The 12815-nt window shown below is 38.8% G+C and overlaps 1 protein-coding gene across 2 annotated transcripts in view; it reads left to right on the forward strand.

Annotated features, from left to right (window-relative positions):
• OXCT1 (3-oxoacid CoA-transferase 1) overlaps nt 1–12815 on the forward strand; it is a 128174-nt gene that overhangs the window by 67790 nt on the left and 47569 nt on the right. For both annotated transcript variants that reach the window (XM_088023515.1, XM_028097962.2), the window contains exons 12-13: nt 1683–1755; nt 2363–2438. In XM_088023515.1, coding sequence (XP_087879641.1) covers nt 1683–1755; nt 2363–2438 — 149 coding nt within the window. The remainder of the gene's footprint in view (nt 1–1682; nt 1756–2362; nt 2439–12815) is intronic.

The following is a 12815-nucleotide window of genomic DNA, read 5'->3' on the forward strand; positions in this document are numbered from 1 at the left end:
CACCTGCAGAACAAAGAATTGAGATTTTTATGTTTCTCTGCTTTTTTGTCCTACACATTCTTGGTCCTTGCTTATCCACCTCACAGGACTGGTGAGGAACCGAGTTTGCTGGATATGGAAGTTGTGTTAGGATCAAGTTTAGTTGTATTTCACCTGTCCTGAAACCTAGAGCTCCCAGGCTGGCTGTATAACTCCATCATATAAGCCAGTTGCTGGGTCCTGTAGCATTTATCCCTAGAGGGGCGATGGCATTGTCTCTTATAAGTAGGTTTGGAGTGAGGAATAATAAACATGACAATAATAAAAGCTTATGTTTATGGAGTCCTTTCTCTGTGCCAGGTGCTGTAGTAAGGACTTTGCATGCATTATCCAAATCTTATGTGCTACCTAAAAGCCCCTACTGACCACACCAGAAAGTATTTTCCAAACCTTTCATCTTTATAGTACTTTGGAAGATGTCAAAATGTTTCCCCTACTTAGAATCAAACTCCCTTGGGGAATAAATATTTCAGCATGATAAAAATAGCCTCTCTCTCTCTACTTGAGCTCAAATAGGGAGGGATAGCGTTAGAGAATTCAGCTTTCAGGCAAGGCTTGAGCAGCTGTGAGGGCACAGCTACACTGCACACCTGGGCATGGTCTGACCACTCTGATCCAGCTTTTCTCTGGTCCAGCCCTCGAATCATAATTTTTCTTCCCCTTCTTTTTGACTGCTTTATTACACTGGGATAATGCATGTGATGTTCTCATACAGTTGACTTCTGTTTGACAAAGTGGCACGTGAGCCCTTTTCTGGTTAAGACCAGAAGCTTCCTCCCGGGCCTTGGACAGACAGGAAGTGGATCACGAAAACATCTGAAGTATATGAGGCAGGTGATATGATCGGTTGTGTGGGGACTGGATGACCTTGAAGATCCTTTCCAGCTGTGAACTTTGATTATGAAGTATAAATTTTGGAAGAGGTCTTTCCAAGAGGACCTCTTGGAAGTTACCATTAAATATTTGAGCCAGCATTAGGGTGCTATTCCCTGATCTCATCAAAGTCCTATGAGTTTTAACAGAAACAGGAGCAGGAAAGGAAATAGGCTGAGAGAGATTAAAAGAAGAGATTCGGGCCTAATGATATTAAGGAATTAGAGGGCACCTCACTTTCTAGATCATTTCTTGATTTTTAAGAAACATCTGAGGAGCATCTTCTCTGTCATTCCCTTCAAAGTTGTGTTTCTTCATGCTTATTCCACAATCTCTTTGCTCCAGTGACTTACAGTAGCACTGGATTCTGACAGGTGCATCCCAGGGGCACCTTTTTCCTCACTCTCATCAGCATTTTGCAGGGGCTTGTGGAGGGAGTGGGGCTGGGGAGAGGTGGGAATGGTTAGAGGCGACAGGGGGTGCTTTGTAGAGAATTTCAAGAACAATAATAAAATTAAAAATTGGTCTGCTTTCTGCTATCACCGTGCAGGGGCAAATCTGAACAGTGCCACTGACTAAATACTCCTCCTCATAGGGCAACAGTTCCCACTGTGTCTCCTGCACCCCCATTGCCACAGCAGTTTGGTTAAGGGGGCCTCAGTTCTTTAGGAAGCAGAGAAGGTATAGACCTCTCTCTGCATGATTTCCACTCTTAGAAATCTAATAGCTTTTTTTCCCCTTTGTTTCCTTTCTTGTGTATGTGTGTTTAGGCAAGGAAACAGTTACTGTTCTTCCAGGAGCCTCTTACTTCTCCAGCGATGAATCATTTGCGATGATTAGAGGGTATGTAACAACGGAACCCCTCGTGTTTTACATGGCATGGAATGAACTGAGTCATCCCCTGAACGTGTTAGCAAGGCTCCGAAACTAGCCACGTCTCCCAGCCAGAAAATGGTCATGGGCTCATTCAGCTGCACCAAGATAGGAAATTATTCACATTGAATGTTGGGAATTGGAACATTGAGCTCACTGTTATTAAAAGAACCCCCCAAATGGAATATATATCTATGTGCTGAGAATACTGAAGTAAATATTTTTAAAGTTCTTTCTGAGGAGCCTCACATTTTCTACAAAACTGTGTTTTCATTTTCTAGCTAGTGTTTGCTTTCAAATCAAGCCACATTCCCCCTCACCAAAGGAAACAAACTCACTGTGTACACCTGTTTTTAATTTGTTTTTGGAGACAATATAGGCTATAATTTTTTTTAAGAACTCTTAATGGTTATTTCTCTACATCAGCTTGAGCTGATTGATTTGGAAAATCAGGTGTTGGATGGGAGAAAGCAAATTTATTTTGGAGGGTATAGAATTATTTTAATTGCTGGCAATTTCAAGCAAATGGGGCATAAAGCTTGTGAAGTTTGCTTTATATTTCCTTTTTCTCTCTCAGGGGGCATGTCAATCTAACAATGCTAGGAGCAATGCAGGTTTCCAAATATGGTGACCTGGCTAACTGGATGATACCTGTAAGTAGACATTTTTCTTCTAAATTATGCTCGGGTTACCATAATTATTTTTTAAGCAAAATCTTGTTGAATTGCTATGAGAGCACAATATAATTATTATAAAAATAAGGAAATATTTTAATAATATTTAATATTTTAGTCAAATTTTGGTACAACAGCTACTGAGAACTATTTGACTTTGCCTGTTTACTGTGTAGTTGGAACTAAAAAGGTAGGATCAGTACCAAAACATAATTTTCCATGAGGAACAGAGAACTGGGGAAGATTAAAAATAAATGGGTTAATTCTAATAAAAATAAGAAATACCAATGTTTGTTATAGCTCTTTTTATAACTAGAAAGAACAGTTAACAAGTTCATTAATTTTATGTTGATGCTATATTTTCTTATTCATGGTGATTAAAAACCTCTCTTGTGGGGCGCCTGGGTGGCTCAGTTGGTTGAGTGACTGCCTTCGGCTCAGGTCATGATCCTGGAGTCCCGGGTTCGAGTTCCGCATCGGGCTCCCTGCTCAGTGGGGAGTCTGCTTCTCCCTCTGACCCTCCCCCCTCTCATGCTCATTCTATCTCATTCTCTCTCTCAAATAAATAAAATCTTTAAAAAATAAAATAATAAAAACCTCTCTTGATTGGTTGGTCATGTGACCTCATGTAATCAATCACATTGTCTTCTGTTATGGAATACAAAACTTGTGATGTTTAAACATGCTTGTGAAATGCAAACAGTTTTCATTTACTAATGGCCTAAATCAAGGAAAAACCACTTAGAATCAGCTTTGGAAAAAGGACTATAATCAGTTGACTTAATTTATGAGTGTGGTTTGTTACATTCCAGGTTGTTGCTTTGTGATACGTAGATGGAAACAAATAATGCATGTCCATGATTATGGGCTCATTTTGGCTGGTAGCTCAGGTTACTCTTTCTGTGTGTATACCTAAAGATTTCTGTGTATTTTTTTGTATCGTCAGCTATAAGGAGTTTAAGCAACTGATGCTGGTGTTCTTGATTTGAAAGTTTTTCTGAAACCGCTTAGATTTTTTTCTCTGGTAATTTTTTGAGGAAGGTGAATTAATATAGTTGATGACAGTGTTAGTGAGCTCTTTTGATCTAATAAACCATGAAATATTTTTTTAAAGTTTGAATAATTATTAAATTATTAATAATTTAATTGGTTCTCAAACTTGGTTGCATATTAGAATCACCTGACAGTTTTAAAAAATATTGACTCCTGGGTCCCACTCCCAGAGTTTTCCAATTTAATTAATGTGGGATGTAGCCTAGGCAGTGAGCGTTTTATTTTATTATTTTTTATTTATTTATTAGAGAGAGAGAGCACAAGCAGGGGGAGCTGCAGGCAGAGGGAGAAGCAGGCTCCCCTCTTGAGCAGGGATCCCGATGTGGGACTTGATCCCAGGACCCCGGGATTCTGACCTGAGCCGAAGGCAGATGCTCAACTGACTAAGCCACCCAGGCACCCCGGCACTGAGCATTTTAAAAGCAACCTTGTAGCCAAGTTTGAAAACCAGTATATTAAAGAATAATCATAAATCACATTTAAAATGTAAGGGAGAGGGATACCTGGCTGGCTCAGTCGGTAGAGCATGCTGCTCTTGATCTTAGGGTTATGAGTTCAAGCCCCACATTGGGGATAGAGTTTATTTAAAATAAAAATAATAAAAGAAATAAAATGTAAGGGAGAAATATCATTGAACCATTACTAATAAGAAACCTTAGCAATTTATGGAATATATTGTTATTTTAGTGTAAACATGTTTATCATTCTAAATCAGCCATGGTTGTAAGAGTTGGCAGCTTTTGGAGGCTTCAGAGAAATTAGGGAGGATCTCCTGAATGCTGTATAGTGAATCAGATTGACAGTTTATGGGAATACTTATTTGTGTAAAGAATCAGAACATATTTCTATTTTCAAATTTTAGAAAAAGGCCATATGGAGTAGTAGAAGGAACATAAAAATGTAAGCCCTGGGTTCTAGCCCTGACTCTACCCAGTAATCAAGGTGTGACCTTGAACATGTCACTTAAACTCTTCAGGTTTAAGCATCCCTATCTATAAAATAAGGATTTGAGATTAGATGATTTTAGGTGTCCTGTCTGGCTCTCATAGCTTAGTGGGTAAGAGCAAGGGCCCTGTAGTGAGACAGACATGGGTTGAAACCCAATTTTTGTCCCTTGCTAGCAGTGTAACTGAAGCAGTTGCCTGCTTTTCTTCATCTGTAAAATGAGAATGATAGGATACTACCTACTTTATTAGGATTATATAAAGGAATAAATGATGTAATATATATGAAGTACATATCACCTTGTATATGATGTATATGAGTTTGACATATAGTACAGCTAAATAACTGGCTTATTATTATGTGATAACTTGAGAAAAAGAAGTTGGGGGTACCTGGCAGAGAAGGGAATAGAATTAGTTACTATGAACAGAAACAATCGAGTTTTAAATATGTCTGTTTCTCTGGACTGTTAACCAGTTTTGAAATCAATTTGCACAGTGGTCATTAGCATGGAGCAGAAACATGTTCAACACATCTTTGTCTTTGGGGAACATGGGCATCTTTAAAAAGTCAGAATGTGTTTTGTTTATATTATGGTTTAACACAGAGAGGCTGGAAGCTCTTACATACATTCTGTAGTTGTCCTATGTAGGAAAGATTTTTCAACATGAATCACATTTTTACATATCCTGTGGAGATTCCAGTGAGTGATTAAAATATCAGTGTTTGTTATTTTATAATTTTCTTAATACTTCAGCACTCATGTGTTTCCAAATAACTGGGCCTGGTGGGGCGGTGATGGAGAACTCTGGAGTTCCGAAGGAACAAAAACTAAGCATAAAAAGTGTACTTGTGTCTGGTTCCACTCTTTTGGTAGTGGAAGTTGGTAGTGTCCTTTCTTTCTTTCTTCCTTTCTTTCTTTTTTTTTTTTTTTTGAGAGAGAGAACATGAGCAGGGGGCGTGGGGAGGGGCAGAGGGAGAGGGAGAGAGAGAATATTTTATTTTATTTTATTGTTATGTTAATCACCATACATTACATCATTAGTTTTTGATGTAGTGTTCCATGATTCATTGTTTGTGCATAACACCCAGTGCTCCACGCAGAATGTGCCCTCTTTAATACCCATCACCAGGCTAACCCATCCCCAACCCCCCTCCCCTCTAGAACCCTCAGTTTTTCAGAGTCCATCGTCTCTCATGGTTCGTCTCCCCCTCCGATTTACTCCCCTTCATTCTTCCCCTCCTGCTATCTTCTTTTTTTTTCTTAACATATATTGCATTACTTGTTTCAGAAGTACAGATCTGTGATTCAACAGTCTTGCACAATTCACAGCACTCGCCATAGCACATACCCTCCCCAATGTCTGTCACCCAGCCACCCCGTCCCTCCCACCCCTCACCACTCCAGCAACCCTCAGTTTGTTTCTTGAGATTAAGAATTCCTCATATCAGTGAGGTCATATGATACATGTCTTTCTCTGATTGACTTATTTTACTCAGCATAACACCCTCCAGTTCCATCCACATCGTTGCAAATGGCAAGATCTCATTCCTTTTGATGGCTGCATAATATTCCATTGTGTATATATACCACATCTTCTTTATCCATTCATCTGTCGATGGACATCTTGGCTCCTTCCACAGTTTGGCTATTGTGGACATTGCTGCTATAAACATTGGGGTGCACATACCCCTTCAGATCCCTATATTTGTATCTTTGGGGTACATTGCACCTGGTAGTGCAATTGCTGGATCATATGATAGCTCTATTTTCAACTGTTTCAGGAACCTCCATACTGTTTTCCAGAGGGGTTGCAGCAGCTTGCATTCCCACCAACAGTGTAGGAGGGTTCCCCTTTCTCCGCATCCCCGCCAACATCTGTCATTTCCTGACTTGTTAATTTTAGCCATTCTGACTGGTGTGAGGTAGTATCTCATTGAGGTTTTGATTTGGATTTCCCTGATGCCAAGTGATGTTGAGCACTTTTTCATGTGTCTGTTGGCCATTTGGATGTCTTCTTTGGAAAAATGTCTGTGCATGTCTTGTGCCCATTTCTTGATTGGATTATTTGTTCTTTGGGTGTTGAGTTTGATAAGTTCTTTATAGATTTTGGATACTAGCCCTTTATCTGATATGTCATTTGCAAATATTTTCTCCCATTCTGTCGGTTGTCTTTTGGTTTTGTGGACTGTTTCTTTTGCTGTGCAAAGCTTTTTATCTTGATGAAATCCCAGTAGTTCATTTTTGCCCTTGCTTCCCTTGCCTTTGGCGATGTTTCTAGGAAGAAGTTGCTGTGGCTGAGGTCGAAGAGGTTGCTACCTGTGTTCTCCTTTAGGATTTTGATGGACTCCTGTCTCACGTTTAGGTCTTTCAACCATTTGGAGTCTATTTTTTCGTGTGGTGTAAGGAAATGGTCCAGTTTCATTCTAATGCATGTGGCTGTCCAATTTTCCCAACACCGTCTGTTGAAGAGACTGTCTTTTTTCCATTGGACATTCTTTCCTGCTTTGTCAAAGATTAGTTGACCATAGAGTTGAGGGTCTATTTCTGGGCTCTCTATTCTGTTCCATTGATCTATGTGTCTGTTTTTGTGCCAGTACCATACTGTCTTGATGATGACAGCTTTGTAATAGAGCTGGAAGTCCGGAATTGTGATGCCACCACCTTTGCTTTTCTTTTTCAATATTCCTCTGGCTATTTGGGGTCTCTTCTGGTTCCATACAAATTTTAGGATTATTTGTTCCATTTCTTTGAAAAAAGTGGATGATATTTTGATGGGGATTGCATTGAATATGTAGATTGCTCTAGGTAGCATTGACATCTTCACAATGTTTGTTCTTCCAATCCATGAGCATGGAATGTTTTTCCATTTCTTTTTGTCTTCTTCAATTTCTTTCCTGAGTATTTTATAGTTTTCTGAGTACAGATCCTTTGCCTCTTTGGTTAAATTTATTCCTAGGTATCTTATGGTTTTGGGTGCAATTGTGAATGGCATCGACTCCTTGATTTGTCTCTCTTCTGTCTTGTTGTTGGTGTATAGGAATGCCACTGATTTCTGTGCATTGATTTTATATCCTGCTACTTGACTGAATTCCTGTATGAGTTCTAGCAGTTTTGGGGTGGAGTCTTTTGGGTTTTCCACATACAGTATCATATCATCTGCAAAGAGTGAGAGTTTGACTTCCTCTTTGCCGATTTGGATGCCTTTGATTGTTTTTGTTGTCTGATTGCTGTGGCTAGGACTTCTAATACTATGCTGAATAGCAGTGGTGAGAGTGGACATCCCTGCCGCGTTCCTGACCTTAGGGGAAAAGCTCTCAGCTTTTCCCCATTGAGAATGATATTCACTGTAGGTTTTTCATAGATGGCTTTTATGATATTGAGGTATGTACCCTCTATGCCTATACTCTGAAGAGTTTTGATCAAGAAAGGATGCTGTACTTAGTCAAATGCTTTTTCTGCATCTATTGAGAGGATCCTATGATTCTTGTTCTTTCTTTTGTTAATGTATTGTATCACACTGATTGATTTGCTAATGTTGAACCAACCTTGCAGCCCAGGGATAAATCCCACTTGGTCATGGTGAATAATCCTTTTAATGTAGTGTTGGATCCTATTGGCTAGTATTTTGGTGAGAATTTTTGCATCCATGTTCATCAAGGATATTGGTCTGTAATTCTCCTTTTTGATGGGGTCTTTGTCTGGTTTTGGGATCAAGGTAATGCTGGCCTCCTAAAATGAGTTTGGAAGTTTTCCTTCCATTTCTATTTTTTGGAAAAGTTTCAGGAGAATAGGTATTAATTCTTCTTTAAATGTCTGATAGAATTCCCCTGGGAAGCCATCTGGCCCTGGGCTCTTGTTTGTTGGGAGATTTTTGATGAGTGCTTCAATTTCCTTAGTGGTTATAGGTCTGTTCAGGTTTTCTATTTCTTCCTGGTTCAATTTTGGTAGTTGATACATCTCTAGGAATGCACCCATTTCTTCCAGGTTATCTAATTTGCTGGCATAGAGTTGCTCATAATATGTTCTTATAATTGTTTGTATGTCTTTGGTGTTGGTTGTGATCTCTCCTCTTTCATTCATGATTTTGTTGATTTGGGTCATTTTTCTTTTTGATAAGTCTGGCCAGGGGTTTATCAATCTTGTTAATTCTTTCAGAGAACCAGCTCCTAGTTTCGTTGATCTGTTCTACTGTTCTTTTGGTTTCTAGTTCATTGATTTCTGCTCTGATCTTTATTTTTTCTCTTCTCCTGCTGGGTTTAGGCTTTATTTGCTGTTCTTTCTCTAGCTCCTTTAGGTGTAGGGTTAGGTTGTGTATTTGAGACCTTTCTTGTTTCTTGAGAAAGGCTTGTATTGCTATATACTTTCCTCTTAGGACTGCCTTTGCTGTATCCCAAAGATTTTGAACAGTTGTATTTTCATTTTCATTGGTTTCCATGAATTTTTTTAATTCTTCTTTAATTTCCTGGTTGACCCATTCATTCTTTAGTAGGATGCTCTTTAGCCTCCATGTATTTGAGTTCTTTCCGACTTTCCTCTTGTGATTGAGTTCTAGTTTCAAAGCACTGTGGTCTGAAAATATGCAGGGAATAATCCCAATCTTTTGGTACCGGTTGAGACCTGATTTGTGACTAGGATGTGCTCTATTCTGGAGAATGTTGCATGGGGTACTAGAGAAGAATGTATTCTGTTGCTTTGGGATGGAATGTTCTGAATATGTCTGTGAAGTCCATTTGGTCCAGTGTGTCATTTAAAGTCTTTATTTCCTTGTTGATCTTTTGCTTAGGTGATCTGTCCATTTCAGTCAGGGGGGTGTTAAAGTCCCCCACTATTATTGTATTGCTGTCAATGTGTTTCTTCGCTTTTGTTATTAATTGCCTTATATAATTGGCTGCTCCCATGTTAGGGGCATAGATATTTACAATTGTTAGATCCTCTTGTTGGATAGACACTTTAAGTAGGATATAGTGTCCTTCTTCATCTCTAATTACAGTCTTTGTTTTAAAATCTAATTTGTCTGATATAAGGATTGCCACCCCCGCTTTCTTTTGGTGTCCATTAGCATGGTAAATGGTTTTCCACTCCCTCACTTTCAATGTGGGGGAGTCTTTGGGTCTAAAGTAAGTCTCTTGCAGACAGCATATTGATGGGTCTTGTTTTTTAATCCAATCTGATAGCCTGTGTCTTTTGATTGGGGCATTTAGCCCATTTACATTCAGGGTAACTATTGAAAGGTATGAATTTAGTGCCATTGTATTGCCTGTAAGGTGACTGTTACTGTATATTGGCTGTGTTCCTTTCTGCTCTTTGCTGCTTTTAGGCTCTCTCTTTGCTTAGAGGACCCCTTTCAATATTTCTTGGAGGGCTGGTTTCGTGTTTGCAAATTCCTTTAGTTTTTGTTTGTCCTGGAAGCTTTTTATCTCCCCTTCTATTTTCAATGACAGCCTAGCTGGATATAGTATTCTTGGCTGCATATTTTTCTCGTTTAGTGCTCTGAAGATATCATGCCAGTCCTTTCTGGCCTGCCAGGTCTCTGTGGATAGGTCTGTTGCCAATCTAATGTTTCTACCATTGTAGGTTACATATCTCTTCTCCCGAGCTGCTTTCAGGATTTTCTCTTTGTCTCTGAGACTCGTAAGTTTTCCTGTTAGATGTCGGGGTGTTGACCTATTTTTATTGATTTTGAGAGGGATTCTCTGTGCCTCCTGGATTTTGATGCCTGTTTCCTTCCCCACATTAGGGAAGTTCTCTGCTATAATTTGCTCCAATATACCTTCTGCCCCTCTCGGGAGAGAGAGAATCTTAAGCAGGCTCCATGCCTACCTCAGAGTCCGACACAGGGCTCAATTTCACAACCCTGAGATCATGACCTGAGCTGAAACCAAGAGTTGGGTGCCTAACTGACTGAGCCACCCAGGCACCTTGGTAGTGTTATTTCTGGTGAGCTTTTCTTTTGTTCCTTTAGTAACTGATAATCACTTCTTGGATTCTTCATATGTGATGTATAGTGTATATTTTGACTCTTTTGAATGCAGAATAGGTTAAGAGTCAAGACCATGAGCTTTAGTTTGTAACAAATTTGAATTTCACTTCTCTCCCTAACAAGTCATACAATCCCGAGCACATGTTTTTGTTAGGATTAATTGAGAAGAAAATGAAAAGTGGCCACTAAAAGCACTCCATAAATAGTGGCTATTTTTATCTTCTTCAGTGCTCTGTTTCTTAACATTAAAGAGGGAATATTTGCCTTAAAGTACACTCTTGTAAGCAAGACTATGTTTTACAGTAGCTAGTACAACCTGCTTATCCTGAGCTCATAGTCAAGTACCAAAAATTAAACCCTTTGAGGACACATTTCTTGGTCTTATTGGTTATGGGTAAGATACAGCTTATCCTCTTTATATAAAGTTTCAGTGAGCAATCTATTTCTGTTTGCCCCAAAGATTTATGTTGATTATTAAAATTTAGATAGATTTTTATTGCAAGATCTGGCAGTTAAGCTGAAAAGTTTGGCTTTATTATATCATTTTTCATATACTTTTATCTTTTGACTGAGTTGAATATTCTTTCAATGGTTGTAAAGCTTTGAGTTTCTCTGCATCATGGCATCCCCATCTATCATCACGATGTCGGATTACAACAGACACTATGCTTTTAAGGCAGGCAAATGGTATGGATACTCTTTGTCTTATCCTTTCATAGCTTCTTAGTATGCAGTGCTGGTCTCCTGTACACAGAGTTTTAAAAATTCTGCCCTGAGCATCCAAAGAGAGAAAATGTGACAAAATAGTCGTTGGCTCCTTTGAGTTCCCTGATTATTGTGACGATGGTAAAACCCCAGGCAAGCTATGAAAATGTGGACAGATGTGTAGCCCGTTGAATCTGCATTCAGAACTGCTCTGGCTTTCCTAATGCCTATTTTTGGAAAACAGCTGCCGTAGATTATTGACTTGTGAAGGGAAACAGATGTGTATGAGCAGCAATGGAAGCTAGTCATGGAAAGCGTGCAACCGCGGCCTGCCAGACACGGCTGCTCAGCACAGCAGTCAAGGGCCCGCTCCTTCTGTGTGGGGAGAATTGAAACGAGGGAGTCTTAAGGCAAAGGAAAACAGGACGTATTGTGTTTGTTTTTCCTTCGCAGTTTTTTTATTTCTTTGTGCATTTTAAAAGAAGAAATACGAATTGGTGTACTCATATTATGCTAGAGGTATGAGTGCATAAAATTGGTTTGGTATTCAAGTTGTGTCTTTTTTAAATAAAGCTAACTCTCTAGTCTTCTGTTTGTACAACTAAAGAGGTTTATGTTCAAGATTTAAACAATGTTATGTCAATGATATCTCAATAAAGCTGGGAAAAAAGTTAAAAATTAAAAGATTTAATCTAGTGGTTTAATTGCATCAAGTATAGTCTAAATATTAAATTCATAGGTACAGATATAGAAATATAAAGATATAAACATACAGATGTAGAGATGGATTTAACATATTTGTCTTGTTCTACAAGCCAGAGGTAAGGAAAATGGTGGAGAAAATATGTATGTGTAGTATTATGCTTTTACAGTTATTCAGTAATACTTTTGCCATATCAGTGTAATGTAGTGGAAAGTGTACAGAGTTTAGGGATTAGACCTAAACTTAAAATACTAATTCTGTCACTTGGTGGTATGGCAGATCATTTTATTTTAGTATATTCACTTATAAAATGATAGTGTTTAACTCATATGCTTGTTCTGGGGATTAAATTAGTTCACTCAGCAAATATTTATTAGGCATGTATTAAGGGCCATGTACCGTTCTTGCCTCTTGAAAGATGCAGCAGTTAACAAAACAGATGAAATTCTCTGCAGTTACGGAGCTGATGTCCTAGCAGGGGTCTGCGCATGTGGCCCATGTGCTGACTCTGGCCCACTGCCTCTTTGTGAAGTAAAGTCTTACTGGGACACAGCCACATCCACTCCTGTGTGTATTACCTATAGCTGCATTAGTGCTGCAGCAGCAGAGCTGAGCAGTTGCAGCAGAGACTGGGTGGACTGCAATGCCTAAAATATTTACCTTGTAACACTTTACAGAAAAGCTTGACAACTCCTGCCTTGGAGTTGTCATTGGTCTGAAACCTTTCTTCTTTTCTAATATAAGCAAGTAATGCTATGAATTTCTCTCCATGCACTGTATTAGTGACATCCCACAAATTTTTATATATTGTGTTTTCATTTTCAGTTCACTTTTTCTTCAAAATATTTGCTAATCTCCCTTTGTGATTTTTTTCTGTGACTTGTTGGTTATTTGGAAGTATGTCACTTCACCTCCAGATATTTGGTGATTTTCCACATAACTTTATTAATTTCTAGTTTAGTTGTC

The sequence above is a fragment of the Eumetopias jubatus genome, unplaced genomic scaffold (assembly GCF_037043125.1).
Source record: "Eumetopias jubatus isolate StellerSeaLion01/CBP00866 unplaced genomic scaffold, mEumJub1_p1.0 scaffold_5, whole genome shotgun sequence".
In the NCBI taxonomy this organism is placed as follows: Eukaryota; Metazoa; Chordata; class Mammalia; order Carnivora; family Otariidae; genus Eumetopias; species Eumetopias jubatus.